Below are 25158 nucleotides of genomic sequence, written 5' to 3' on the forward strand. Positions count from 1 at the left end.
AAGGTTGTGTTGACGCGCGATGGAAGCGAGTGGGCTCATGTAAACGTTGAAGAGGGTGGGACTGAGTGATGATCCTTGTGGTACACCGCAGATGACTTCGGTGGCCTCTGATTCGAATGGGGGAAGACGGACTCTCTGAGTTCTTCCAGCTAGGAACGAGGTGATCCAGTCCAAGGCTTATCCTTTTATGCCGATGTTGCTGAGGCGTTGTATGAGGGTGCTGTGACAGACAGTGTCAAAGGCGGAGGAGAGGTCGAGTAGAATGAGGGCCACTGTTTCTCCGTTGTCCAGTAGTGTTCGGATGTCGTATGTTGCTGCGATGAGGGCGGTTTCGGTGCTGTGTTTGGCTCGAAAGCCGGACTGTGAGGGATTGAGGGAGTAGTTGGATTCGAGGAAGGCGGCGAGTTGGCTATTGAGGGCTTTCTCAATGACTTTGGCCGGGAATGGGAGGAGGGGTATGGGGCGGTAGTTTTTAAGTTCAGAGGGGTCTGCTGTGGGTTTCTTCAGGAGGGCGCTGACTTCGGCATGTTTCCAGCTTTCTGGGAAGGTAGCAGAGTTGAAGGAGCAGTTGATGACATCACGGAGATGGGGTGCGATGATGGAGTCTGCTTTGTTGAAGTTGTGGTGGGGACATGGGTCGGTTGGCGAGCCAGAGTGGATGGAATTCATTAGGCGGATGGTGTCTTCAGTGGTGATTGGGTTCCAGGCGCTGAGGTTGTTAGATGGCGGTTTAGGTTCTGTGGGGGGTGGAGAGGATTGTTCGTTGGGACTGTTTTCAAAGCTGTTGTGTATGTCGGCAATTTTGTTGTAGAAGGAGGATAACGAATCGCAGAGGTCTTGGGAGGGAGTGATGTCGTTTGAGGCTGCGGTGGGGTTGGTAAATTCTTTGACGATGTTGAATAGTTCCTTGCTGTTATGGGCGTTGTTGTCGAGTCTTGAATGCTGATTTCTTGGTGGATCGAATCAGCTGGTGGTGTTTGCGGGTGGCTGCCTTGAAAGTGGTCATGTTGTCGGTGGTTGGGTTTTTTCTCCATGTTTTCTCAAGAGTACGGCATAGCTTTTTGGATTTCTTAAGATCTTCGTTGAATCAGGGGGCCTTTTTGCTGTCTTGTTTGGTGTGATGGTTTTTCAAGGGTGCTAATTCGTTGGCGCTGTGAGTGATCCATTGTTTGAATTTGATGGCAGCTTGGTTTGGGTCCGATGAAAGGGCGGGTGGGTTTTGGTTGAGCGATGTGAGGAGTTGGTCGGTGGTGATTTTGTTCCATTTTCTTCGGGGGATAGGTTGTGGGGGGTTGTGGTTCGAGGTGGTTTTGTAGCTGAAGGTCCGTCCAATGGAGAGCTGTGGTGCGATCGAAGGAGATGTGTTTCCTGGAGGTGAAGATTGGGTCGAGCGTATGTCCGGCAACATGAGTTGGGGTGTCAACAAGTTGTTTGAGACCGAGATTGGCCAGGTTGTCAAGAAGGGTGGTGGTGTTGGTCGTTTTTCTTTTCCAGGTGGAAGTTGAGGTCTCCTAGTAGAATGTAGTTTTCGGAGGCGAGGGCATGTGGACTGATGAAATCAGTGATGTCTTCGCTGAATTGTTTGCGGGTTCCTGGAGGCCTGTAGATGAGGGTGCCTCGGAGTGGGGTCCTAGGGTCGGTGTGGACCTGGAAGTGGAGGTGTTTGGCGGTTGTAAGGTTATCATAGGAGCTGGTCGTGATTTTGATGGTGTTCTTATGGACGATGGCGATGCCTCCTCCTGTTTGGACGGTGCGGTCTTTTCGGATGATCTTGTAATTGTCGGGGATGGCTATGGCGATGTCGGGTGTTGATGTTGCGTTCATCCATGTTTCAGTAAGGAAGGCGACGTCCGGTGATGTAGTGTCGAGTAGATCCCAGAGTTCTGTGGACCGAGCGGGTGTTCAGCAGGATGCACTTCAGGTGGTTGGAGTCGGAGCTGTGTTTGGGGTTAGTGGTAGTGGTATGGGTCTTGTTGCTGGTAAATTTGCAGGAGCGGCAGGCTAAAGGACCGTGGGTACGTCTCGGGGCAGCTTCATAGCATTGAGGTGTGCGTCCGGGGTTGAAACGTATTGTTGAAACGTGAAGGGTAAGGGTGGAAACTTATGCATAATGCCTTTAAGGAAACGGTTAACAACCGGGGACTTAAATAGAGAAAGCTGATCTGGAAGCTGTAGAAAGGCGGAGATGGACGAAAGATAACCTTTGATAGTGCCCTGGGCAGAGCCTTGCTGTGCCAAAGAGAGAAGGGACAGAAGAACCTCAGAAAGAGGGGCAGAAAGGGGATCCACAGCCTTTGCTGTGCACCATGCCAAAAACTTGTTCCATCTGCAGGCATACACCGTTTTGGTGGAGGGACGCCTTGCTGCCAGAACGACATCACAGACTTCGGGAGGAATATCGAAAGGTGTCAACTGTCACCGCTCAATCTCCACGCATGGATGTGGAGACTGGACAGGTTTGGGTGGAAGACCGTCCCCTACTCCTGCGACAAAAGATCCTCCTGAAGAGGCAGACAGATCGGGGGATCGACACTCATACAGAGTAGCTCGGGATACCAAACTCTTCGAGCCCAGTCGGGAGCCTCAAGAATGACTTGGGCCCGGTCGCACATGATGATCTTCAGCACTCTGGGCAGAAGTGGTATAGGTGGAAAGGGGTACAACAGATCACAACTCCACTCGCGACGAAAAGCATCGCCGAGCGAGTGCCGCCTTTGAAATTCCAACGCGCAGAACTGATGACATTGCGCGTTCTCTTCGGTGGCGAATGGATCTAACCAAGGCTCTCCCCACCGCTGAAAGATTCCTTGCGCCACCTCAGAGTTCACACGCCATTTGTGATCCATCAAGCACCGGCGGCTGCGTTCGTCCAACCTGGCGTTCAGAGAACCTGCCAGGTGTTGAACCACCAAGCCTTGACGTACCAGCCATGTTCAGAGGCATAGAGCCTCCTGGCATAGGGTCCAAGACCCCACCCAGCCCTGTTTGTTGCAATAATACATGGCGGTGGTGTTGTCCGTGAACACCTGCACTATACTTCCCTGGACATAGGGAAGGAATGCCTTCAGTGCAAGTCGGATCGCCAGCAGCTTCAGAAGGTTGATATGGAGCCACCACACCCTACTTCCTGACAAGGAATGCACTCGATGGCCCCCTTGGCCAGGATGGCCATGACTTCCTGTCGGAGTAGAGCCAAATGATCCCCCGGCAAGCGGTGGCACCGAAGTGGCATGGCAGGAGGGGAGGACTGAAAGGGAAGGGAGTAACCCTGGCAGATTATCTGCAGCGCCCATTTGTCCGATGTAATGTCTCGCCAGTGGTGGAGGTGGTGGCGGACCCTGCCACCCACCGGTGTGGGGTGCTCCCTGAAGCTCGAATTAGGAAGGCTTAGAGGTGGAATCAGCGGGGGTAGAGGTAGGCTGACCGGCACCCTGGTTTCCAGACCAACCCTTGCAAAAGACATGGCCATGCTGAGACTGGCTCTGCACAGGCTTGCTGTAGGAGCGCGCCTGGGTGCCTCTGCCCTGGCCACGAAAGGAATGAATGCCAGGAGTGGCAGGGTTCTTTGTAGAAAGATCAAGGACTTAGCCGTGGCCCTTGAGTCCTTAAGGTGCTCCAATGCACTGTCGCCCTTGTCGCCACAGAGGCGGGAGCCATCAAAGGGCATGTCCATGAGTGAGCCCCTTACATCGGGCGTGAACCCAGATGAACGCAACCAAGTGTGGCGCTGCAACGCCACAGTCATGAAAATTACCCAGCCCAACGAATAAGCGTTGTCCAAACCACACCTGATTGCCGCATCCTTACCCTCATAAATCGCTGCGTGGGAGTAATGGCCCAACAAGCAGGCGGTGTTAACCGACCGCAGTCCTAAGCTGGCCGAGGAAAACAACCTCTTGCCAAACTGCTCCAGCTGTTTGAAGTTTTTATCCTGTGGAGCCGTGGGAATGGCACTCTGCGACGTCAAGCCCTTTATGACCAGGCTCTCAGACGTAGGGTGAGTCGTCAGGAAGACAGGATCACCAGGTCCCCGTGGCCGGCCGCAACCAAGTGCCAAAAAGGACTTTGGTAAGGGCCTCATTGAAAGGGAGCAGTGGTTCCAACGATGCAGACGCCATCTGGAGGAACCTCTGTAAGGAGGTTGGTCTTGAGGGCCACTGTAAGGAGGTCGAGATTGAGAGCCTCCGCAGCCCAATGGAGCACCAGGGTGTAAGAAGCACCTTCCTCCATAGTAGGCGGAGTAAAGGCAAACCCGGGTCAGAAGAGACATCTAGTTCACCCGCGTCCTCCAGGTCGTCCACCCAATCTTGCTCGGAGTCACATTGCCGGGCAAGTTGGTCCTGGTGTCGGAGAGCGAACACGCTTCTTCAACTTCTTTTTGAGGCATTGCTTACCGGAATCGGAAGGCGGAGACCTTGAGCCCGAGGAGGGACGGCTCCGGTCCCGCGAGCGGTCTCCGGAACGGCCAGAGACCCGGAGTGGCGGTGAGAGGAATGCCGGACCTCCAGCAACTTCAGGCGCGGCTCCCGCAAGGCCTTCGGGGCCATGGCTCAGCAGTTTCAACAGTCTCGGGAATCATGATCGGTCTCCAGGCAGTAGAGTCACACATCGTGGGGGTCCGCCACCGGCACGACCCACAAGACTTAAAGCCGGGCATCCCTACGTGCAACAGGAGAAAAAAGGGGAGACAAAAGTCTCAAAAAGAGTAGTCAAAAAGTGACTGAGGTACATGCTCAATCTGGATCTGCGCTTTCTGCCGCGGAAAAAGAAAGAAGTGACATCAGCGCGCATGGGTGGTGCCTAAGTACTCTGACGTCACCTCGGCACTGACGACGCCAGTGACTGGCGCGGAGCCGCAGGACGCCACCTACTGACGCGCAGGGGTACTGCTAAGCAAAACTTTCCAGATCCAGTCTGACGTCTGGGAATATTCTAAGGTAAGGAATCTATCACTATTGTGTCTCTTTCAGATAAAACACTCATCTGCCACCTCATTTATCACCCCCAGGCAACACCACCACATTCACCGAAAACCTGTCCGACCTGATTGCCCACTGCTTTCGAGATATGAACAACCTTATTCTGGGCGACCTCAATCTTCACTGGAATGAAGAAAGCAACCTGCTAAACCAGAACCTGAAGGAGTTGCTTCACAGCAACAACCTTACCAAACACTGCTTAGAGGAAACCCATAACAAAGGAGCAATCAAAGACACCATTATCGCCCAGCAAGACACTGTCATGATAGACTGCAACTTGCCTGTGGACTGGTCCGACCACCTCTTAATCCTTTTCCACCTCACTCAGCCTATCACACTTAAACCCCCCACCCAAGACCCTCCGAAATGGACTAGAAACTTCACCCAGATTAACATGACTGGTCTAGAGGGAAGGGTTAACTCTCTCCTCACTGCCTCCATGGATGATCTATCCACAACAGAACTCACCGCCCACTACATCACACAAACATGACATCCATTCTAGAACAATTAGCCCCCTTAAAAATAAAAAAACAAAACAGGAACATCCCATCCAGATCTTGGTTCAACACGGACAGAAAGAAGACAACGAAGAGCTACAGAAAGACTATGGAGGAGCAACCCCATCTCAAACCTACTTGAAAAAAGCAGCCCGAAGGAAATAAAAAAAGCACATCAGCAGCGAAAAATCCACCTTCTTCTGTGCCACCCTGGACAATGCGAAACAGGCCCAAAGTACTGTTCAAAATCATCAGACAACAATCCTCCAAACCCCCGGAATCCTCCCTACAGACATCCAAAGACTTGTGTGAAAACTTCGCCAACTTCTTCGAAGATAAAAAAACCAAGATTGAGCTCTCACTGGACATCAATGTCAACCTCGTCTGCAAAAACCTGTCTCCAGTGACAGTAGACAGTTCGCCCACAAAAACCAGGAAGTCCTTCAACCCCATCCTGGAAACAGAGATCCTCAAACTGATCTCCACCTCCAAACCAGCCTCTCACGTCCTTGACCAGATTCCCACAGAACTGACCAAAAAACAGTCTCTCCATTGCCCGGTTCTGGTGCAAGATCATTAACACCTCCCTGAGAACCGGCATCATACTGAATGCCTTAAAGTGGGCCAAGTCACGCCACTACTAAAAAAAAATGCTTTGACTCCAAGGAACTGAATAACTTCAGACCCGTCTCCAATCTCCCCCTCCTATCCAAAATTCGGGAAAAATGCGTCCTCCAACAACTGACTCAGCACATGGATAACCCAATCCTGCTCGGAGTCGCATTGCTGCGCAAGGGGGTCCTCGGAGCAGTCCCAGTCCTAGTCTGGCTCTGGGGTAGAAGGAGCAGGCCACGGCAGCAGGACCGGAGATGGAGAGGGGGTTAGCGGCGCCGGTAACGGCGCCAGCCGGGGCTGCGCTGGCGCTGCAACCCAATTCGGATCCCAGGCCGGAACAAAATGTTCCGGGAACCGGGGCAGGGGCGGCATAAACGGCACCTGTAGCGGAGCCAGGAGCGGCGCAGGGGCCGGAGCCAGTGGCCCTGCGCCTTGTGGTGCCATGGCCGGAGCAAAGGGCGCTGGAACCAGGGGTACCGGGGCCAGTGCCAAGGGCGGTGCCGCCGGGCCAACATGATCTGAACAAGTGACCGCGGGGCCCGCTGGCAGGAGCCCGAGGCCTAAAAAGGCAGTCCATGGCAGCAAGAAATTCTTGCATTTGCTCGGGAGTTGCCGACGGACCTGGGTATGGCAGGTAGGCCCTTGTTCCCCTCATCCGCCTCCGAGGAGCAACAGGGGGGATGTCGGAGAGCGAGCACGCTTCTTCGACTTCTTATAGTATCGCTTACCGCAGTTTGAAGGTGAAGATTTAGAGCCCGAAGAGCCACGGTTCGGGTCCCTGAAGCGGTCCCGCGAACAGCCTCTAGAACCCGAGCGGCGGTGAGAGGAGTGCCGGGCCTCCAACAACTTCCGGAGCCGCTCTCGCAAGGCCTTCGGAGCCATGGCTTGACAGTCCTGACAATCCCTGGAGTCATGATCGGTCTCCAGGCAGTAGAGGCAGACATCATGGCGGTCCGCCACCGACATATTACGGCCGCACGACCCACAAGACTTGAAGCCGGGCATCCCTACGTGCACCAGGAGATTAAATATAAAGCTGTAGGAATGGTAAAACTGAGGTTTTTCTTGACAGGACGGCCTGTGAGAGTACCTTGGGACATTCCTTAGTTTGCAGTGAAGCTCTGCTTCATGTCGCATGTAATGCGTCTCAGGCAAACCTGTCATGTTATCTGAAAAGTTCTCCGGCTGCTGTGATTCGTCCGCCATTCAGATTGCTTTCCAACGGTAGCTATTTGATGTTTAACGATCAAGCCTGTAGTGGGATGAAACAGGGAATACCCTATCTGGTGACTGTTTCTGCGGTCATGGCCTGTTGTACGCAAGTACTTTTTCCACCTTATCAAGCAATGTTTGCAGCACACCACTTATCACAATTTATATTAGACAATATTCATTCAAGAAACATAACAATCCATTGGGCTCTTGATGATCTTTTGTTATTTTCTCAAATCCAATCCCTCATGCCAACGTGTTTCGCCATGGTGAAAGTAACCCACTGGCTTACGCCTGTACTCGGGTGAAGAGAAGCACTTGACTAAAGAATTTTGGCAGGAGAACAGTGGATGTGTGACAGGCGGCGGTGGAGAATTGCATTTTGAAACCAGGATCGCACCAAAACGGATAAATTGGAGTGGCTTCAAGCGATACACAGAATACATACGGCTGAGCTTAGTGAATATCTCACCGCACCCTAAGATTTGGATTGGAAGATGCAGACGGATACAACTCCACTTTACGCAACATTTTAAAGAGTCTAGACTGGGGTTGAGATTTTACCCTCAAGGAGGAACTCTAGAATTACGCATTTGAGCCCTGAGGAAGCTGGTGGTTTACTTTAACCACGGCGATACGCATTGGCATGAGGGATTGGAGTTGAGAAAATAAAAGAAAAAAAAGATCCAAATGGATTGTTATGTTTCTTGAATGAATATGGTCTAATATAGATTGTGATAAGTGGTGTGCTGCAACCATTACTTGATATAGTGTTCAATCTTAGGATTGTATGTAGGGAAGTTGGGTGTTCTCTTCTCTCAATTGGTTTGCAAGCACCCAATGGGATTACATTGAGGGTTTTCAAACTAGTCTGATTTCTATATGAGCGCTAGAATCTCCTGTACACCCAGCATTAAGGTATTCTTTCCACCTGCTCGTACAGTTAGGGATACAACGCTTTGGCCTTCGATAAAGCTTTTGAAAGATCACTTTGATGCGTTTAGCACAATGAAAGCCTTATTGTTCCAGAAGGATGTGGCCTTAACACCTGCAATGGAGATCTTTGACCTTCAAGTTGCAAGGTCTTCTTTTGTGATACAGTTGCTACTCCACAGTAATTCCCCACATTATTTCGGGGAGCCCGTACACCAAATTTTTAACATATATAGTACTGCGGGGGTAGCACTCTGGGTTGGTTACCACCTTTCTTCAGAGTTATTCCATTATTCATACACTCCATGCATGGAAACTTTTTTGGAGGCTTACCGCTTGTCCTGTCCTAGTTGTCAGGACTGCATTATTTTTTCATCTCCGCAATTGATGTCCCATAACAAGGCCAAATGGGAATGGTACTGTCACATGTGTCCCTGTGTCATGAAAAGATGATACAGTCCTCGAGCGCATCTGTGCTTCAGGAACTCAATGACCACTGATACATGTCCTTTCTGCCTGTCTGGCTACACTGAGTGCAGCCCATTTTCTGCTGTATTCTGTGCACTTTCAAGTGTACCCTGGACATATGCCTAGGAACCAAACTGGTTCAAACTCTGAACATAGAACTGCAGATGGGACCCCCAAAGGCCCACTTGTACCATTGTCATTTGTGCTTGCTGTTGATTATAAACTCATACTATGAGCCATCCTGGGATGCTTCAGCTCCCAGTGATCTGGATTCTGGATCGTCTTATGCAGATTCAGTATTGGTCATTCCTTCTTTTGTGGATGCTGAGGGGGATGAACTGGGACAAGTTTGCTCTATGGATCTAATGTGTTTGGGTGTCTTGGGTAACAGTCTGCGGTTGCTGAGAACAGTAATGGATCATCTACTGCTCGGAACACAAACAATCTGGCAGTTTTGAGTTGTGGGTCTTTTTAATTCGGACATGTTTTTAAATGCAAAATTGCTTTGAAGAACTTTTGTCTTTCTAGTACGCCTTTTTAGGGCTCGCCTGCTGATGCGCTTCTGCGCATCGCTGGCGAAGCTCTATTACGGCTTATCCAGTGTTGAACCACCACTGGCGATTCCTTCAAGTGCATGTGCTTTTTAGGTCATTGCGCAAGCGCAAGCCCTAAAAAGCGCGTGCACAATGCCACCAGCCGCCTGCCTGCCTGCCTCGCATTACCAGATCAAAGGCAGCCCAGCCCCCCTCCCACAAGCTTCTCAGCGTGTGCTCTGCCTCAGGCCGGCATTTCTCCTCCCCTCGGGCAAACAGATAGCCGCAATAACACCCTCCATGCTCAGCTTTTTTCTCAATTTCTCCCCGACTACACTTCCCATTAGGAGCCCTTCCTCCCCCCAGATAATCTATCTCCATAAGAGATAAGCAGCTCTTCCACCATCTATAAACCATTCCGTTTCGACTCACTCACACGAAGAAGCAGTCTCTCATTGGCTGACTCAGTCAGTCACTTGTCCAGTCACTCAGGTGATGACTTACTCACTAATCTGCACACTCATGTACAGTCACTCAGTTACACTGTGCCATTCACAGTACAGCACTGGATAGAGTCGCGCCCTTGACAACACCTTCCGTGTTTCATTATGTTACATAACCTGGATCTCCGTAGCCTTTGCACTACACTCGGTGTAACACGCCCTCTGCACGACTCCCTGCTTCACAGGCCTTTCCACCCCACCCTGGATCACATTCCCTACGCATTCAGAACCGTCATGCACTTTAGTGACAGAGCGCACTGGGTGATTTCTGGGCTGTGTTCGAATGTGTACATTTACATGTCGGTAGATTTATATAGCGCCGGCCAAGTAAAATGCATCGGAGCGCTGTACCGAGGTGCGGGTAGAGATTATCCCGAGTCACCTGTGAGAGTAACACGATTAAAACATTGTCCTCTGCTTATTATACCTAATGAAAACGTGTGAACTTCTCTGCCAGAAGAACTTTCTGAACGACTACAACTTAAGGCGCTACCTTCAACCAGAGCCGGACTGGCCGTAGCGGACACCGGGCGTTAAAACTGTATCTTTTGTGACTGAAAATTATTACAAATACACCATCTGAGTGGCGCTGTCCCTCCCCTCTGCCCAACGTAGAGCTGAAAGTACACACTGCCGAGACACGGCACACGGGTTAGGTACAGGCGGCATATACACACAGACACACACAATGGTACACGGAAGCACGCGCACGTACACAGTGATACAGTTAAGCCTACCCGTGCACAATTTACAGAGGAGTGTGATGTATTCTGACTACCCAACTCCCACATATAGAACGTAGAAGCAGGAATATACAATAACAATTCTATTGGAACAGTAAGGTAAGAATACTACAGAGTGCACACATATACATTATATATATATTTATTTATTTATTTATACACACACTGATAAAAGGAAGGGCAAAAACACACAGGTACAGTTAGGCACACACACAGATACAGGGAAGCACAATCAATAACACACAATTTACACTTACGTATACAAAGAAGCACACAAACGCAGAAACACACAAAGTCATTCAAACTAGATTACGTTGAAGCACACATACGAACGCACATGCAAATGCACATGGTCAGGGCCAGAAGTAAATACTCGTACACAAAAGCACACATGCATAAAACACACACAATACGAACGCACACAGTACACATATGGAACACACCCAGGGGGAAGCACACATTTCTGTGATATAAAAAAGACACGGACCAGTTCATTACAAAAATGAAAAGTACATTGCGTTCACCTAGTATCAAAGGGACATATGACTCAAAATTAATTTAGCTATTTTAAAAAAAAACACATAAATAAAAAAAAATTAATTTATAAGACCAATAGCTCAAACTTTCCTAATGCGAGCCCTATTGCATTTCCAATGCTTGTTCTATTAACTTTTTCATCTGAGGCTGAATGCTAAGGAGTTCGGGATATGAAACTCTCCGTGCCCTAACTGGAGTCACCAAGATGACTTTGGCCTGGTCAGTCCTAATGTTCTTGTGGACTCCGGGAAGGAGTGGTATTGGCAGAAAGGTGTACAGGAGTCCAGGATTCCACCCCAAGTGGAATGCATCTCTGAGCGAGAGCTGCTTTGGAAACTCCAACATGCAAAAGTGTAAACAATGTGTGCTTTTGACAGTGCTGAATAGATTCAGCCATGGTTCTCCTCATTCGCGGAAGAAGCCTTGTGCCACCTCAGGGTGCAGAAGCCATTTGTCGTCCATGGGGCATCTGCTGTTGAGTTTGTTTGCCCTAGCTTTCAGAGATACCACCAGGTGTTGGACAACCAGGAAGATAATCTGATGTTCTAGCCACTTCAAGAGATGCAGGGTCTCTTGGTACAGAGTCTGCAGCTTCACCTCACCCTGCTTGGTGCAGTACCACATGGGAGTGGTGTTGTCCGTGAACACGTCTTCATTTGATTGATGGCTGCCCTATCTCAGAAGTGAGCTACTGGTTACCACTGTCAGCTTTGGGAGGGGAAGGGAGAGTGTTCTGTTACTGACCAGATTGTGGCCCATTAACCCCCAATGCAGATCTTATGCAGTTTCTTCCAAAATCTGAACACAACTGGAAATATTGCCTCAATACTGAGAGCCCATAGAGCATTCATGTTGCACTGCAGAGTGCATGTGTGCGATCTGGTGTGCTTCACCAGCAGGATACAGGTGGCTATCAGGCCCAGGAGCCACAGAGTCACTTTCACTGAGATTCAGGACCATGGCTGAAATATGGGGATTATAACCCGAATTTCCTGGACTCCTTGCCTGGAAGATAGGTATGCAGTGTAGCCGTGTCCAGAATGGCTAAGATGAAAGTGTGCGTTTGGGTAGGAGTCAGGTGTGACAATCCTGTTGAGAGTGAACCCCAGCAAATGCATAAGGTTTGCCAAAATCTTGAGGTGGGTGGCGACTGCCTGCTGCACACCCGCCTTCAGCACTCAGTTCGCGAGGCAGTGGAAGACAGACCCCTGAAGGTGGGCAGGAACCACCATCACTTTTGTGAAAACCAGAGATGCACTTGTGAGGCTGAAGGGGGGCACAGGAAAAATTGTAAATGCTCCAAGCCCACAGTGAACCACAGGTTACGCCTGCTGGCCAGCAAGATGGGAATGTGAAAGTAAGCATCTTGCAGATCCAGCACGACCATGCAGTCCTTCAGGGTCCACAGCAGACAGAACCTGGGCAAGGGGTGACCATTTTGAGCCCGTCCTACCTCAGGAAGGCATTGAGAGTGTGAAAATCTAGGATAGGGCAGATGCCTTTGTCCTGGTTTGGTAACAGAAAGTAGTGGAAGTAGCAACCAAGATCAACTTCTGGTGCTGACAAACTCTTGATGGCACCTATGGCTAACAGGACCTGCACTCCCTGGCACAATAATGACCGAAAGAAATGCAGTTGATGTGGGGCGACAGATAACCCCAGGGAGAACTGGCTATGACCCTGCTGTCTTTAAAGTGCTCTAATGCAGCATCCGTCTTATTGCCGAACAGGCGAGAGCTGTCAAAGGACTTGTCTAGAAAGCTCACCTGGAGATCTCCTGAAAAACCAGTTGACTGCAACCAAGCGCGGCGCATAAGAGCCATTGTGGAGCCCATTGTTCTACCAATGGAGGCTGTGGTATCTAACCCATACCATGGTGAACTTGGTGTCTTGGCCTGCGTGAGGATTGCACTAGCTTCCTCTGGAACCATAGATAGCACTTGTGCCACTGAATAATAGAGCATGAGAGAATCCGCGTAACAGGCAAGCAGTGTTCATGGAGCGCCATGCTAAACTTGTGAAGGAAAAAATCTTTTTGCCAAATGTTTGAAAAAGCTTGGATTCCCTATTTAGAGAGGTAGTAGGGAAGGCGCTCATATTCACTTTTGCTGTTGAGGCCTGCACCACTAAGTTCTCAGGGCTGGGGTGCTGCGTGAGGAACATGGAGTCCCCAAGGGCTGACTGATGGCAGTGAGTAATCTGACCATTCAAAGGGACCCCTAAACAGGGTTTCACCCAAGCCCTCAGGAGGATGTCTGTGAGGGCTTCACTGAAAGTGAATAGGGGCTCTGTACTGGAGTGCCCCAGCTTGAACACCTCCTTCAAGACAGTGGTCTTAATGTCTAAAGAGTGAAGCTGGATATTGTGGACTTCCACTATTCTTCTCATCCCCAGGGAGAAGGATGCACTTTCTTTCACAGATGGGCCAGGTAGGGAGACTAACCCAGTGTCTTGTGAGGTGCCAAATCCACTGGTGTCCCCCACTTCTTAATACCAGTTTCCTCTGGAACGGTTTGGGAAATGTCATCTGGAGGGTAAAGGGCCCCATAGTCTGGGTCCATCCACAAGAGGAGAGGTGGCCCCACCATCCCAGAGGACCAGGGCAATACTTAATAGTGAAGAAGAAATGTCCCTTGGAAAGCAAAAAAACCTCAAATTCACAGAGATACAACTTCCATTAGACTCATAGATCCCAACACACAAGAAGCGCACATATATTGGAGTCATACTGCTAAAATACCACCCGGCCCAAGAATGTAGCGTCAGAGGATTTAGTTATATATTTGTAAAAACTAAATTCGTATTTAGACGATACTATTCACATTTAAAAAAACATTAATAATCTCAGAATTCTAAAAAGACACAATAAATCCAATATGCATTAGAAACAGTTCATCCAGTACACAGTGAATCCAATCTACATTTAAAACCAACTCCTTATATTTGTTATAACGAACATATAAACCTTAAAAGCAGTATGTCATTTTTTTTAAAAGAAACATATTACACAGTAATATATGTAATAAGAAATTATTTAACAAAAACCTAACAGGGAGACCCTACTGCACAGTCAAGAAGGTATGGTTAAAGGACCGGATCCAAATATTTGCGTAGAGTTCATGTCTTTATTGCTGTCCATCTTTATTTATTTTGCAATAATCTCTCGTGATTGGATTCGGTGATTAAGCAGGTTCCACAATGGGCCAGGGGATAGTGGATGTGATTCAAAAGGTTGTCTCTGGTATATTGGCCCCAATATATCTCGGGGTGTGTGGGGGGGGGGGGGGGGGGGGGGGGGGGGGAGGCGGGGCAGGGGAGGGGGGGGGGGGGAAGGGGAGATAGGTGTGACGACAAGACACCATCTCAAAGTCGGTGAGGATGATGACTTCCCCTTCATCTCACAGTGATGCCGGCAAAGGGGTTGAGAGACCAGGGCCAAGTATAGGCAGCAGAGTTGGGATGAAGCTCAGGACCAGAGTTAGCCCGGATCTGAGTGCAGATCCAGAGAGTCCAACTGGCATTGGAGAAGTGCCCAATGGTAATTCAGATGTGACACTGTGGGGTCAAAGTGAGACAAGAGGTAGTCAGTTTTCCCAAAGTTGCTGGACATGGCTGCATAAAACCTCAAACTGAGCAGAAGGTAGGAGTCACTCCGGCTCCTGTGAATTTTGGAAGGCATAGAGGAGGAGTTGGTGGTGGCTCATTTGGGTGCTGGAACAGGGCTTAGATGGGCGGGAGCCATCCAGCGCTCCTTCAGGGGATTTGGAAGAACGTGGTGAAATTGAGGGGCACTTGGACTTATTTGGAGGGGAATTACCAGATCACATCTTAAATTTAGAAGACCAGTGGTCACAGGAGCAGCTCTGGGAGCAACGGAATAAAGACTATCCATGAGAATGGAGCAGACGCGGAGCCTTGTGTTTTCGTGCATCAAGGAGCTTCAGCAACCTCTTCTGAATCATCTTCTAATGCATCGACTGACGGTTCTAACAGGATTTGCAGTTGTGACAGGATCTCAAGCACCAGAAACAAACCAAGTGAAGAACAGCCACAGACATCTGCCTGTGACATTCTCCTCAAGGTTTAAAACCCGTAGGTTTTGGAACTAACATGACCCTACCACACAGGAAACAGTATTTGAAAAACAGGCTTGACAAAGGTAGAGAAAAATGTGGTCAAAAATTGAGAGGTAGCTCTCCGGATCCATGACTGTCAGCGCAGAACGAAACGTTCTGAAGAATGCTTGCTGGGGTGGAGCCTATACAGGCTCCTTTCACGTCACATCCGGCGCAGACATGGACCTGTTGGCACCACCTACAGGCATGCAGAAGTACTGCTCAATATTTCCCGGCACCTGGGGAGTATTCCAAGGTAAGAAATCAGTGGTTAGAAGTCTCTTCTAAAATGTTCGTTTTTCTTAGCTGCAGAAGGTGTGGTCAATTCCACGGCTTTCACTTCCATTTGAACGAGTCCGATGAGGAAGAGCCAAAGGGATCGACAACAAACTTTTGGCAACTGGCATTTTGGACATCAAAGTAAATGCCAGCATCAATATTTTAAGGTGACAGGAGGGGATAAGCCTTCATCCTCCGTCTGGCCATGGACCTTATCCCTGATAGCCAGAGCATCTGAATAGAAATTCTCCCCAGTGGGGGAATCTGTGTGCCATAGGAGACGGTCACAATAGAGTTCATTATAAAAGACCACCATGTCCTTCATCAAATGGACATTTTCACCTAACCTATTTGGATGGCCTTGGGGCTGGCTTCAGGGGTATCGTCATTTTTTAAATCGGTGCTGAAGAAGGGTCCAAGAGAATGGGGTGAGGGCGTCCCAGCCAATTTTGACATCACCATAAGTGCCAAGGGGAAAAGCCCAAGATGTTATATGTGCTGGGAGCAAAGCACAAGAAGGTATAGCGTGAGACCTCTCGAGTCAAAAAGCCCCACTGCAGCAGACAAACCCCGGGGCCTCTGGCCCTCTTGAGGAATAGCTCAATTGACCCACTTTGTTGTGGTTTTCTGATTTTTTAAATTATATTCTGTATCGATTGTCCATTGTATGTGTATTGTATTCACATTTGTATACGCCGTACATCATTTACGGCATAAGTGACAATTTACTGCGCCATTGCCACTTCACGTGGTTTTTATCTTTAAAATGTATTCATGTTTTTTTAATAAATGAACAATATATTTTTTAACTCCATTTGATGTTATTTGTCCAGTACACTGCAGCATTTATCACATATGTGTTCATGTACCTGATATTCCTCAGGACCTTCAAGTTCCCTAGGATTTGTTATATTTGAAATATAGCTCAGAGGGTTGCCATTGCTAGCCAGAAGGCCTTGAACAATGTAAAGTTGGCAGAAGGATTGGGAAACGCCGGTCTCTACTTTTTAGGCACCACCGAATGGCCTGATGGCGAGGAATAGGAGCTGGGAACTGCAGCAGGACTACGAACAGTCCGAGGATTTGGATCGCTTTGTCTAGGAAGCAGAAAACAACCTCTTCATATGGCACGTTTTGTGTGAAGACCTCGCAAGATAATATTCCCTTGAAAGTGATTTAACCGAGTGAGGGAACTACCTGTAGTCTTTAGTCAAATGTACATACTGGCACCTAATATAATCAGGTGACATGTCTGGAAGAGAAGTTGAAGATGGCGTTGTATGGTGTCACCTGGGGGCACTGGAAAGTCATTCTTGGGTTACAGTTTTCCAGTTCAATTTGAATCCTGAAAGTAGTATTCAGAAGGGGCAGAATCTGTGGGGAAAATGTGCCAGTCAGAAGGATATTTCAACATGAAGTTTAGAAAGCTGCAGCACGAATGCTGAATACATAAATTAATCTACACTATGACTGACAACCTGCAAAAAAGACAGGCAGGCTAATCGAAGAGTTTGAACGTAAAAAAAAATCCAATTCTGAAGAAAATCACAGGCTGGCACAATTATGAATGCACCATAATACATCATTGGATTAAACAAACTTACCGATTCATCCATTATCGAACCCGGATCAAAGTAATCTGGTTTGAGTTCTGTTCGTTCTCTTCTGTTTTTTGATGGAGGCTAAAAGACAAATGCAAACATTTCTTAAGAAGCAGGTACTGTTTAAAAGGAGCCCCGGAATTAACAAGCATAAAAAGAATACACAAACCAATGCAATAAATAAAGAAATTATTCAGTCAATCTGTTCTTAAATATTATCAAAGTGTGCAAACTAATGGTCTTGGGTGAAAAAAATATGCACTGCAGACATGCAGCAATGTAATCAGGCCCAGTATCCCACATTGCCCTGCTTGGTGCAATACCCCTCGACAGTGTCAGACTGTCAGCCTTGACACTGTCTGAAGGTGTTAATGTGAGGACCTAAACCAGCCTCCTTGTGATGGACGTTCAGCGTCAAGAGAAAGGCCTGCACCTCCAACAAGTTCATGTGTAGGTAGTCTACCACTGGAGCCCACAGTCATCTAATCTGTACTGCACCCAGATAACGTGCCCAACCCAGCAGTGAAGTGTCTGCCACCACCATTAGCTCTCGGCAAGGGTCTTCTGCTGGTTGTGGTTGAGCATCCAACAGAGATGATCTTTTGCTCTGAAGACTGGAAGGAATCTGACACGTTCCCTTGATACTTGGCCCACTGAGACTTCAGATCCCTCTGTGGTCCCTGCAAATAGCACTTGGCACGGTCAAAGAGCAGGATGAAGGAGGGAAGTAGGCCAAGAAATCTCCGAGCCATCCTCACTAGAACCAAAGATTGAGGCTGAAACACCAGCATCATAGAACAAATGCCCTTGTCTAGTTGTTCTGGAGGAAAAGGCCAGAAAGTGCACCATATCCAGGATGGTTCAGATGAAAGGGAGCTTGTGTGAAGGAGGCAGGTGTGACTTCAGCATGTTGATTGTGAAAACAAATGATGTAGGAGGTTCCCCATTGTCTGGAGGTGGTCCACGATGGACTGGGACGGACTTGCTTTCAACAGCCAGGCGTTGAGGTAGGAGAAGACTGTTAACCCTAGCCTCTGAAGGTATGTTGTGGCCACTGCAATCATGATTGTGAACACACAAAGGGCACAGGTGAGGCCAAAGATATCATAGCAAACAAAGTGCTCATGGCCCACCTTGAACCTCAGCTTAGCGCCCATGGGCCTTCAGGATGTGGTTATAGAAAAAGTCATCCTACAAGCCCAATGCCACAATCGGGTAACTTGGATCCAGGGCAGATAGAACTTGAGCCAGTGTGAGCACCTTATATTTGTCCTTCTGTAGGAGGAAATTCATGGGTTGAAGATTAACAGACTGCAAAGGCCTGCGCCATTTTTGCCACTATGAAATAACAGGAATAACACCCAGTTGCGATTTTTGAAACCGGGACCATCTCTATGGCTCCTTTTACCAAGAGCCTAAACTACCTGCAGCAAAATAAACAAATGGTCCTCCAAAAGCACGTCTGATGTAGGTGAAAGAGGTAGTGGGGAGGGGGAAGGGGTAGAAAGGAACAGCAAGGCATAACCCCATGGGAATATCTGCAGGACCACTTCCCATTATTGGATGTTATGGTTGGCCACCTGTGGATAAAATGATTAAACGTGCCTCTCGCGGGGTGGTTGTGATGGGAAGGATAACCTAAAGGGGCTTCGAAGAAGCTGCCGGAGGGACCTTGAGACTGAAATTTGTTGTGCCTGCTGGCCTGTACGGTGTCTGGGGTGCCTCTTGTGGGGACTGTCAGCCTTAACACGGTCTGAAGGCGTAACCCCTAGAGATGCCTTGAAAAGTGCAACATTGTTAGAGATACTGCGTGGTGGTGTGGAAAGATTGAGGTAGCATGCAACAGTTCTAAATCGCTCGAGGGCGGTGTGAGCTTTTGTAGGCAAAGAGGCAAGACCCGTCAACAGGCCTACCAATGAGTGATGCCAGAATATCACCTGAGAAACTTGCAGATCTTATTCACAGATATCACAGAAGCATATCTGCTCATGCAGATAGGTCTTCACATTTAATATATTGCACCCTGTCTTAGGGCTCTAAGGCCTGCTGTAGCGGTGACCTACACATAGTATATGCAATGAGCATGGCACATAGGGAGTGTGCCAAGTCAGGTTTTCAAAATGGTGTGCAACATTTCACACATCCTGCAATGGCAGGCTGTATGTGATTTTAGTGTGGGTCCCTTTGGGAGGCATAATACATACAGCAGCCTAATGGGCACCCTCTTTAGTACCCATGCCCTGGGTACCAGAGGTGCCATATACTGGGGACTTACAGGGGTGCTAAAGTCTTTGACATTGGGTTACAATTAGACAATTACCAGTTTTAAGGGAAAGGGCACTGGGGGCCTGATTAGTAGGGACCCGCTGCACTTTCAGTCTAAAATCATAAATACCATGGGAAAAGGGGGGTGGTATCATCAAAAAGGGGGGACTTTCCCACACTGTGATACAGGGTTTGGACAAAGCCTCAAATATGACGTCCATGAGGGCTTCATTAAATGGGAGAAGCTGTTCTGAAAAGGTGACTCCCGGCTGAAGCACCTCTGTCAAGAAATTAGTCTTAACTGCCACTGAGGATAGGCTAAGGCCTACGACCTTAGCCGCTCTACTCACTACTATAATAAAAGAGGCTCCCTAATCCATAGCCATGGTAGAAGAGACCATGCCAGTATCTGGAGAGGTGTCTAGTCCGCTGGCATCCAATCCATGTTTGGATCTAGGGTTTCAGCCTGGAAGGAATAGCTCCAGTCTGTGCCAGAGACGGCGTCGGATGACAGCCCTCCGGTTTCTGTCTCAGAGTCAGGGATGAGAATGGGGACAGCACCGGGAACATACGCATCAGGACTGGCTCCACGGAAGGTAAAGGTGGTACATGTGGCGCCAGTTCAGATCCATCGATGGATGCAAGGATCCCATCTGGTGCCGGGGACCGAACCGCTGACCGAGAACCAGTGGGTGCCCCTCCAGAATCCGCTGCCCCGAAAGCACAAGTTACTTACTTGTGTAAAAATATATCTGTAAGAGACATTAGTTAGTGATAGATTCCTTACCTTAGAATATCCCCAGGCGTTAGACTGGATCCGGAAGTTTTTCTGCTTAGCAGTACCTCTGCACACCAGTAGGTGGCGTCCTGCGGCTCCGCGTCCGTCACTGGCGTCGTAGGCGCCGAGATGATGTCACGGAGAGTACTTAGGCGCCGTCCGAGGCGCGCTAACTTCAGTTCTGTACACAACTATTCTGCGCCGAAACGCAGAGCCATGCAAGATACTGACAGGTGGTGCATAAAACTAGGGCCCTAAAAGGGGATGACTGTTACCCTAGTAATCAGTTCGTAGATCGGGGAGGATGGGTGGGGCGGTAAGCAATCTATCACTAACTAATGTCTCTTACAGATATATTGTTACACAAGTAAGTAGCTTGTGCATATGAAAGAGACACGTTAGTGATAGATTCCTTTCCTTAGAATAGATACCCCAGCAATACAAATCCCGGTGGTGGGTCTGAGAACAAGATTACACCAGAAAGTCAGAGAGCACAGAACGGCCAAAGAAGCCGTATCTCCGGACCGGACTGTCAAGGCAGTAGTGCTTGGTAAACGTGTGCAGCGAGGCCAATGTAGCTCCCTGACTAATGTCCTGCAAGGGAACGCTGCGTCCCAAGGCAGTAGTGGCTGCAGTTGCCCTGGTCGAATGGGCACACAGCCCCACAGGAGGCTCCTTCTTGGCCACGGAGTAACATGCTTTGATGCACAGAGCCACCCACCAGGAGATTGTCCGTTTGTGCACCGTCCGACCTCTTTTGGCGCCCACGTAGCCAACAAAGAGTTGATCATCCACCTGGAACTGCTGTGTACGCTGCCGATAGAATGCGAGGGCACGTTTTGGGTCCAGACGGTGGAGCCTCTCCTCTTCTTTTGAAGGATGTGGAGGCGGAAAAAAGGTGGGCAAAGTGATGGTCTGCCCAATGTGGAAGGGCGTGACAACCAAAACCACCTAGTCCGGATGAACAGGAAGGAAAGGAGGTTTGGAAGAAAGAGCATGGAGCTCACTCACTCACCTGGCAGAGGTGATCGCAACCAGGAAAGCAGGCTTGAGAGTAAGAAGAACTAAGGGACAGTTATGAAGGGGCTCAAAGGGAGCAAATATCAAAAAAGTCAAGACAAGATTCAAGTCCCAATGAGGCATTATGAAGGGCACAGGTGGGAACGTATGCGTAATGCCTTCAAGAAAACGGTTAACAACTGGGGACTTAAAAAAAGAAGGCTGATCTGGAAGCCGTAGAAAGGCAGAGATAGCCAAAAGATAACCTTTGATAGTGCCCAGAGCAGAGCCCTGCAGGGCGAAAGAGAGAAGGAACAGAAGAACCTCTGAAAGAGGGGCAGAAAGGGGATCCACAGTCTTAGCTGTGCACCATGCCACAAATCTGTTCCACCTACAGGCGTACACCGTTTTGGTGGAGGGACGCCTGGCTGCCAGAATGACATTACATACTTCGGGAGGAAGATCGAAAGGCGTCAACTGTCGCCGCTCAATCTCCAAGCATGGAGGTGGAGGCTGGACAGGTTCGGGTAGAGGACCCCTCCCCTGCTGCTGCGACAGAAGATCCTCCCGAAGAGGCAGGTGGATCGGGGGATTGATGCTCATACTGAGTAGCTCGGGATTCCGAACTCTTCGAGCCCAGTCCGGAGCCACAAGAATGACTTGGGCCCGGTCGCGCCTGATCTTCTTCAGCACTCTGGGCAGAAATGATATAGGTGGAAAGGTGTACAACAGACCACAGCTCCACTCGCGACGAAAAGCGTTGCTAAGCGAATGCCGGCTTGGAAATTCCAACGCGCAGAACTGATGACACTGCGCGTTGTCTTCGGTGGCGAATAGATCTAACCAAGGCTCTCCCCACTGTTGAAAGAGACCTTGCTCCACGTCTGAGTGCAGACGCCATTCGTGATCCATCAAGCACCGGCGCCCGAGTTTGTCCGCCCTGGCGTTCAGAGAACCTGCCACGTGTTGAACCACCAAGGTAATGCCTTGATGTTCCAGCTATGTCCAGAAGAGCCTCCTTACATAGGGTCCTGGACCCCACCCCGCCCTGTTTGTTGCAGTACCACATGGCGGTGGTGTTGTCAGTGAAGCACAAGTTACTTACCTTCGGTAACAATATATCTGTAAGAAACAGTAGTTAGTAGATTCTTTACCTTAGATTATCCCCAGGCGTCAGACTGGATCCGGAAACTTTTGCATAGCAGTACCCTTGCGCAGTAGGCGTCATCTGCGGCTCCGCGTCCGTCGTCGGCGCCGGGATGATGTCGGCGGAGTACTTAGACGCCGCCCTCGTGCGCTGACGTCCGTTCTTATACACAGCTTTTCCGCGCCAGAAACGCAGAGCCATGATAATAACCAACACTGGTGCCATGAAACTAGGGCCCTGAAAGGGGATGGCCTTAACCTTAGATATCGGTCCGCAGAACGGGGAGGATGAGTGGGGCGGTAAGGAATCTAATACTAACTACTGTTTCTTACAGATATATTGTTACCGAAGGCAAGTAACTTGTGCATCTGATAGAAACAGGTTAGTATTAGATTCCTTACCTTAGAATAAATACCCCAGCAATACCAACCCTGGTGGTGGGTCTGCGAACCAATAATCGCACCAGAAAGTCCTGGAGGACGGAACGGCCAAAGAAGCCATCCCTCCGGACTTGGTTGTCCAGGCAGTAGTGTCTTGCGAATGTGTGCAGCGAGGCCCACGTAGCTGCCTGACAGATGTCCTGCAAGGGGACTCCCCGGCCCAGGGTAGTAGTAGCCGCCGTGGCCCGAGTGGAATGGTCCCTCAGCCCAACAGGAGGCTCCTTCTTAGCCAAAGAGTAGCATGCCTTGATGCGATCCAGATAGTATGAGAGCGCACGTTTTGGGTCCAGAAGGTGGAGCCACTCTTCCTCTTTAGCGGGATGTGGAGGCGGAAAGAAGGTGGGCAAAGTGATGGACTGCCCGATGTGGAAGGCTGTGACTACTTTGGGCAGGAAAGAGGGTCTTGTCCGCAACACAACCTTGTCCAGATGGACATAAAGGAAAGGAGGCTTGGAGGAAAGAGCCTGGAGCTCACTCACTCTCCTGGCAGAGGTGAAGGCAACCAGGAAAGCAGTCTTACGTGCAAGAAGATGGAGAGGACAGTTATGAAGTGGCTCAAAAGGAGCGCACATCAGGTAAGTCAGAACCAGGTTCAAGTCCCACTGGGGCATCACGAAAGGAACAGGGGGGAGGGAACATATGAGTGATTCCCTTCAAGAACCTATTTACAATCGGGGATTTGAACAAAGAAGGCTGATCAGGTAGCCTTAAGAGGTCGGAAAGGGCAGAAAGGTAGCCCTTGATAGTGCCCAGAGCAGAGCCCTGCGGGGCAAGAGAAAGAAGAAAGAGGCAAACCGCTGAAAGAGGGGCAGAAAGGGGATCCACAGCCTTTGCTGTGCACCATGCCACAAATCTGTTCCACCTGCAGGCGTATACAGACTTTGTGAAGGGACGCCTGGCTGCCAGAATCACATCACAAACTTCAGGTGGCAAGTCAAATGGCCTCAACTGTCGCCGCTCAATCTCCAAGCATGGAGGTGGAGACTGGACAGGATCGGGTGGAGGACCGTCCCCTGCTGCTGCGACAGAAGGCCCTCCTGAAGAGGCAGACGAATTGGGGGATCGACAGACATGCTGAGGAGCTCGGGATACCTGTATCTTCGTGCCCAGTCTGGAGCCACAAGGATAACTTGGGCCCGGTCGAGTCTGATGATCTTCAGCACTCTGGGCAGAAGTGGTATAGGTGGAAAGGTGTACAACAGACCGCAGCTCCACTCACGTCGAAAAGCGTCTCCGAGCGAGTGCCGCCATGGAAATTCCAATGCGCAGAACTGATGACATTGCGCGTTCTCTTCTGTGGCGAATAGATCTAACCAAGGCTCGCCCCACTACTGAAAGAGGCCTTGCACCACGTCCGAGTTCAGACGCCATTCGTGATCCATCATGCACCGACGGCTGAGTTCGTCCGCCCTTGCGTTCAGGGAACCTGCCAGGTGTTGAACCACCAGGGTCACGCCCTGATGTTCCAGCCACTGCCTGAGGCGCAGAGCCTCCTGGCATAGGGTCCACGACCCCACCCCGCCCTGTTTGTTGGAGTACCACATGGCGGTGGTGTTGTCCGTGGACACCTGCACTACACTCCCTCAGACAGAGGGGAGGAATGCCTTCAGTGCAAGCCAGATCGCGCGCAGCTCCAGAAGGTTGATGTGGAGCCTGGACACGCCAGAGGCCAGTGGCCTCTGATCTCCGCCTCTCCCATGTGGCTCCCCCAGCCCTGGAGGGACACGTACGTCACAACTATGTGCTCCGGTTGGGGTAGGGAGAGGGATCTGCCGCTGACCCAATCACGGTCCATGAGCCACCACTGCATCTGTCTTGCAGTGCCCTCCGAGATCAAGACATGGTCGGACAAGTTGCCTTGATGCTCGGCCCACTGAAACTTCAGGTCCCGCCGCAGAGCCCGCATCCGCCACCTGGCGTGATACACCAGAAGGATGCAGGAGGCCATCGGCCCCAGAAGCCGCAGCGTCAACCTGACCGAGACTCGGGATAACAGCTGAAAGATCTAAATCAGAGCCTGAATATCCCGAAACCGCTGTTCGGGGAGGATAAACCCGAAACTGCGCAGAGTCTAGAACTGCTCCGATGAAGAGGAGCTTCTGAGAGGGACACTGGTGTGACTTCGGCACATTCATGGAGAACCCCAGCAGGTGCAAGAGGTCGGCCGTAGTCTGGAGGTGGCTGACGACCGTCTGGGGCGGGCCCACCTTCAACAACCAGTCGTTGAGGTAGGGGAAGACTGAAACCCCTAACCTGCGCAGATGAGCTGCGACCACCGCCATCACTTTCGTGATCACCAGAGGGGCCGAAGGTGAACACGGTAAACTGAAAGTGCTCGTGGCCTACAGTAAACTGCAGGTAGTGCCGGCAGGACGGGGAAGTGGAAATATGCATCCTGCAAGTCCAACGCTACCATCCAGTTTCCAGGGTCTAGGGCAGCCAAGACCTGAGCTGAAGTCAGCATCTTGAACTTCTTCTTGCGGAGGTAGCAGTTGAAGCTCTGGAGGTCCA

The 25158-nt window shown here is 49.9% G+C and overlaps 1 protein-coding gene across 2 annotated transcripts in view; it reads right to left on the reverse strand.

Moving 5' to 3' along the window:
• The window catches only part of STAG2 (STAG2 cohesin complex component), a 1316830-nt gene that overhangs the window by 14645 nt on the left and 1277027 nt on the right, over window positions 1–25158 (reverse strand). For both annotated transcript variants that reach the window (XM_086918500.1, XM_086918501.1), the window contains one exon: window positions 17022–17099. In XM_086918500.1, the coding sequence (XP_086774626.1) occupies window positions 17022–17099 (78 nt within the window). The remainder of the gene's footprint in view (window positions 1–17021; window positions 17100–25158) is intronic.

Source organism: Lissotriton vulgaris, chromosome 4_1 (assembly GCF_964263255.1).
Source record: "Lissotriton vulgaris chromosome 4_1, aLisVul1.2, whole genome shotgun sequence".
Taxonomy (NCBI): domain Eukaryota; kingdom Metazoa; phylum Chordata; class Amphibia; order Caudata; family Salamandridae; genus Lissotriton; species Lissotriton vulgaris.